The sequence below is a fragment of the Molossus molossus genome, unplaced genomic scaffold (genome assembly GCF_014108415.1).
Source record: "Molossus molossus isolate mMolMol1 unplaced genomic scaffold, mMolMol1.p scaffold_m16_p_3, whole genome shotgun sequence".
Lineage (NCBI taxonomy): Eukaryota > Metazoa > Chordata > Mammalia > Chiroptera > Molossidae > Molossus > Molossus molossus.
The window spans coordinates 6,991,771-6,997,770 of record NW_023425366.1 but is presented as its reverse complement, the minus strand read 5'-3'; the positions used below and the strand labels follow the sequence as shown (position 1 = coordinate 6,997,770).

General features: G+C 39.2%; 1 protein-coding gene across 1 annotated transcript in view; it reads right to left on the bottom strand.

The window, feature by feature from the left end:
- Window positions 1-2,661: 2,661 nt before the first annotated feature.
- FGF10 (fibroblast growth factor 10) overlaps window positions 2,662-6,000 on the bottom strand; it is a 78,036-nt gene continuing 74,697 nt past the window's right edge. The window contains exon 3 of the mRNA XM_036280215.1: window positions 2,662-3,067. Within this exon, the coding sequence (XP_036136108.1) occupies window positions 2,870-3,067 (198 nt within the window). The 3' untranslated portion in view covers window positions 2,662-2,869. The remainder of the gene's footprint in view (window positions 3,068-6,000) is intronic.

Genomic DNA, 6,000 nt, shown 5'->3' with positions numbered 1-6,000 from the left:
TTTTCTGTTGTTGTTGTTTGGGGCTGTGGGGCATTTAACCACATCCTGACATGCACACTGGAGCTCTGTTTCTTTCCAGGTATAGGTTTAGGCTAATAAAACAAACAAGGACAATATTTTTATTTTCTTTTCCCAGCATTTTTATTAATTTACTTAAATGTAACATGCTATACACTGTTCAGCCTTTTGGGAGGTAGGAGGAGGGAGGGATTCTATATCTTTATGAGGAATCGCCCCAAAACCAGCACTCAGATGGGGACACACTCTGGCTGATGCATCCTTGACATTGTGGCAGGGCAGGGGTGGGGGCACAATTCTCACAGAGGCAGAGCTCCTAAAGTCATGATGATTTTAAAAAAATATACAATATTCAGGGCTGGAACTGCTTTTCCTTCAGTAGCACAATCCAGCTACAAAGGGGAGCAGAATTCTCTCTCAATATTGAGCAAAGATGCCGTTTTCAAATGCAGGAGAATCTCACCACTCCTTTGCAAACTTTCTGTATCTCTGCCGGTGTGTGTGTGTGTGTGTGTGTGTGTGTGTGTGTGTGTGTGTGTGTGTGTTCCCAGGAGAGGTAAGGGAGATGTTTTCTATTTTTGGCTTCTGCCAGCTTTGATACATTTGGCTAGAAGCTGTGTGAGGGTTGTGAGCCGTGATGCTGACTGCTTCCACAGTCTCTTCGGTAATCTACACGGCTCCGTGAAACACGAACCCAGTCTGTGCCCTCTTTGCTGTTGCCGTGGTCAGCTAATACTATATTAGTCTCATCAGACATTTAATTTGGGTTGTGGGTGGTCCATCTTCATATGTCAGGTGCAATTATTATTCAAAAATAAAAGAATGAAGATAATCTAGCTCTGCTAGGAATGCATTACATTATAGCTCTCAGACTCGGTTACCAATTAAATTTTAACATACAGAGTCCAACCACAAAAATGAAACATTTTTAGTATCCCATTTGTCAGAAAGCAAGTTGGAAGCCAGGTGTCATGAAAGGCAACTGTAGCCATAAGTCAATACACTGCCTCAAATGCATTTCTTTTGAAATCCCAACATTTTTAAGGAATGAGAAAAAGATGACCTTTTAGAGGATAACTTTATGGGAAAGTTTCTTAATAAAGCTAATTCTTAAATAACAGATTAACTGGAAGTGCTAGTTAAGCATTGACACAATTAAGGTATAAGAGAAGGTCACAAAATACCAGCCTTTCTGGAAGTTAAACTTTAGTAAAAAGACACATTTAGTGAGTCTTTTTCGTGTACCAAAATACCACGTCCAAACAGTCAAATAAACAGACCTTTTCAAAACAAGAAGTTGGAAGATAAAAACTGCAGCATCAACATACTCTTATAGTTATCACTTGACAAATAGAACAAATAGCATTTTCTACATTTTTTTAAAAACCACTACAGACACTGTAAATAAGGCTTAAGTATTTGTTGAGTGGAATACAATGTGATGTTGACCGGCAGACTCTGCGTACTGTTTCCTACACCTGCTCTAACAGAATGAATTTCAATATGGTTACATTATGGAACCTTCCAGAGCTCTTTAAATGGACAGGAGACGAGTCTTATTTGGTTTTGTGAAGACTAGATCATACAGCTTGAACAGGTTTCAGTATGTGGTCGTACATATGCCAGGACATATTTGCTCAGATTAAGCCCCTGGGAGAGTTGCACTTTGTACCGAATTCCTTGAGAGCTCCTCTCGGGAGATGCATAGTGGAGACTTATAAATGGTCCTAACGTACTAAGACAGCCTCTTCCTCATCTACCACTGTACACGTGGCAGAAAATCGTTAGGAAGGAATGAGGGTAGGCTACTAAGGTGTATGTAACAATCAATTTTCCTCCTTTTAGTATGTTCTCGGAGATCCATTGACGGAGAGAAACATTGAGCCTCCTGGTCTGTTTCTTAGGGAAGGGAGCCTTAGCAGTGATCCATGTTTTTAAGTGATGGCAGACACCTGTCAGTCCAGCCACGGCACAGCCCTGTGGCGTGTGTGGCCGATCGTTCTCTTTGCAGATTGTCACTGATGGCACAGGGACAGTCACACAGCTCCTCCAATGTCATCTCCTAGCCTTGGAGTGTTTGCCAAGTTCTAAAAACACTGTCGTGAACATGCGTGTGGTGTGCTGAAGAAAAAGAAAAGCCGAATCAGAGGGCAGCTGCCGAGGATACTCTTTAAAACCCCGAAAGATATTTAACATCCTATTAAATAAATAACTTAGAAGGAAATAGAAAGGGATGAAGGCAGAATGCACAAGCATACCATACTATTTGTTTGTTAGAACAGTTTCACACTAACATGTACAATTTTGATTCCTATCCAATGCTTCCATGATGCCACGCCCAAATCTCCTTTGGTTGTGCACATACTATGACCCAAGTGGTTTCCAGTAAATGCTTGGGTGTCTCACTGCTCATTGGATCACTAGGCTTGAATGAGCAACAAAAGTCTTTGATATGAGTTCATGTTCCATAAATAACTTTTCCGAAGATCATTCAACAGATTGTTTCGTGTCCCTTATGTTCTATCTCAGAGGTTAAAAAACAAAAACATAAACCAAACACTTAACCAAAAAAAAAAAAAAAAAAAAAAACCCAGCCACAATGCTGTTCACTTAGGAATAACTTCCATCCCATCTGATCCGCCTCTATCTCGATTATAAGGCATGACACAGAACTAATTAAAAGAACATCACACATCAGCAGTGAGTACAAAAACTTTCCAAGACTTTCCTTCTTTCAAGCAAGCAGATGTCTGCAATGCATCTTTGCATTTGAGCTACTACTGTGTTCATGGAGAATACCCACTATTCCCGGCCAAAGAGGTGTAGGTCTCCTGCCCCATGAGCGCCCCTCCTATGAGTGCACCACCATTGGAAGAAAATGAGCTGAGGTGTTTTTCCTCCGAGTTTTCTGTCCTCTCCTGGGTGCGCCTTTGCCGTTCAGTGCCACGTACATCTGTCTCCCGTTGTGCTGCCAGTTAAAGGACGCGTAGGTATTGTATCCATTTTCCTCTATCCTCTCCTTCAGCTTACAGTCATTGTTAAATTCTTTCTGCAAAGGAAAAACAGGATCTTTTATTCTTATGCCAATGACACTCGATGGCAGGGGTCATCTTTAGAACCCCAGTTCCGGGGCTCGTTTGCTGTTGACATTTGGACCTAAATTGTGCACTTAACACACAAGTTCTGCAAGAGAAAAACCCATAACCACAAAGCGGGTTCTGTATGTGAAGGCACATGATTTATTTTCATTGGTCATCATGACCACATATTGAGGCCCTTTTAAAGAGCTGATGTGCCTGGAATCTGACATGGGTTAAGTGCCTAGAATCATGATCACCAAACATACATTCCAATGACAATGTTTGTGATGAGTCAATGATCAAGAAGAGTGTTATAATCTTGTTTTCAAAGTAATGGTGAGGGTGCCTCATGGGTAAAACTGCATTGGAAGGAAAAAGTGAGCTTTCCAAGCTCTCAAACTTGATCTACCTATAAATCCACAATAAATGCACCCACATTGATGAGAAAGCAAATCTCAATGCAAACCATATAGTTCCAGATAACCATGAGGCTGGGGGAAAGCAGGGTGTCTTCCTCTCTCCCCAATACCAGATTCCTCAATTTTGTAAATCATTTACAATTTTTCATAATTTGGAATTTTGATCGATTTTATTCTGAGATCTAGGAATGACGGAAAACAAAGACACGGAACGCCTTACTTTGTAAATTACCATATCAAAGAAATTATAAATATGGTGACTAGCACTGCTGTGTTGTATAAGCCTGAAGACTTTGATCTTGGGAAATTCCACTCTATAGCTATAGTGCTTTGGCTTTATTTCAAGTGACCATGTGTTTTTAAGGGGATCTTTTGGGACAAGGATTGATGTCTTATTCATTCCATAAATCCAGGATCTCACTCTGGAGTTAATAACAAAGGGGTAGGGGTACCTCACTAATTTCTAGACTCTGGCTTCACAAATGTTCTTCTCCCCTAATACCAAAACTAAAGTAGTTAAGAAGCTAAATAACTGGGGCTTTTGGTCTTCTGGTCTACCTTCTTCTGAACCAATGGCATCGTAGGCATCTTTCAGTTGAGGCTTCTACTGGGCAGTTCAAATAGTTTCTCTCACCTCAGGACTTTTTGAAATTTCTACTTAATTTACAATTCCCCTGTACATGTGTATATTTAAATATCCAGGTTTCTGTGGACTAGATTATAATTTTGAACATTATCTGAATCATCATAGACAAGTAGTTTATGTTAATGTGGTTAGTTTAAGCTTTGTTATCTAGAATTAATGTATTCTATGTGTTTCTCTTCTATAAAGTAATATTTAAAAGTAACATTTCAAATAATAATTTATTTGGTTAAAAGTAAAAAGAAAAGGTAAATTATTTAAGGTAATGATTTTAATAAAATTCTGCATTTTGAAATCCTTAGTATGGTTTTTTTAAAAATTTATTTATCTTAGTGTATCTAAAACTATATGATTTTCTTCATGGATAATTATATTTGTTCAACAAATGGGGTTTAGAGACTGGGAGGATAGAGATAATTTTGGCTGATTTTATATTTGAAACAGAGCTGGGTATAGAGAAGTAGTAGTGGATACTTAATTATTTTTTTCTCCCCAAAATACATTTATAAGGCAATGCTTCTTAAAGTGTAGCAGACTCTTCATCTCCGGTGTTTTTAATATTTAGACCATAGCTCAAGCTCTGTATAAGAGTATCCCCAGGAGGGCCTAGGAATCTATGTTGTTTATAGCATTTAGGCACATCCTAAGTATTAAAGGTGAAAAAGGAACCTAGGCTAGAGCAAGATCTTAAAGTAGGGTCTTCGCTGAGAAAAAGGTTTTGGATTTCTTTAGGACACCAGGAACATTTCTTTGGTCCTCACATTGTGTTCCCTTTGAGGACCTATTCTATTTAAACTCAGTTTTATAATTTATTTATTTTATTCTGTTAATCAAGAGAAGACTAATATTGCAGTAGATGCACTGTTCAGAGAATAAATAATGAAAACATGAAAGATATACATTTTCCAAAAGGAAATAGAGAAAAATATGCAAGAGAGACTAGAATGTGGAGCTGGGTTCATCAGTCACTCTGGGTGCCTCATTGGTATTTTCAAGAAGACTTACGGAATTTACTCCCCAACACATGAAGATAGGGATGACAAGAGTTGTCACCTGACATACAGAATTATATTAGGTACGCACTCATGAATTTTGATGACATGCCCTTTAGATGCAAAGTTCCTAGTCCACTCCATCCTGGACAGGAAATTCAATGTGAGATTTTTTATTTAATTTGAACCAGTTATAATTTTTCACTCTTCCCGATGGTAAGGCAAAATCCCAGGACAGTGACCCACAGTTAGAGAATGGGTTCTTCCTGAGGCAGAGGGAGGGAGAGCACAGACGGTAAGGAACTGAGCTGACTGGAGAGGTAGCTAGGTTTACGCGTTACCCAGCTGTGTGGACTCTGTGGTTCTAGGTGCTGTGGAAATGGTGGAGAACAAGGCAGACCCTGACCTCTGGAAGTTCACAATCTACTGGCAGAAGACAGTCAACAAAAGCACATTAATGAGAGAAATATCTGATAAGAGCCATCGCAGGTCATTAAAATGGAGGGATGTGATAGGAAGCAACTGGGCTCTACTTCACATATACAGAGAACGAAGTCCTCCACAGACCCAGAGGTTGGGAAGAAGTGTAGGCACATGGCTGTGTTGGCACAGAAAAAGGCGGGGCAGCGGGAGGAAAAGTATGAAATACTTTTATGACATTGTTAAGTTGAGAGTGATTCATTTCTCCTGGAGGTCGCCTTTTTAAAGAAATATATTTTATCAATTAAATACTTCGACCTTTTATTCCAATTACATTTTTTTTTTTTTCTCCCTCAGTCTAAACTCGTTAGCTGGCTTTACTCTACAGCATTGTTTTTGACTGTGTGTGTGTGTCAGAATCTCTTCAA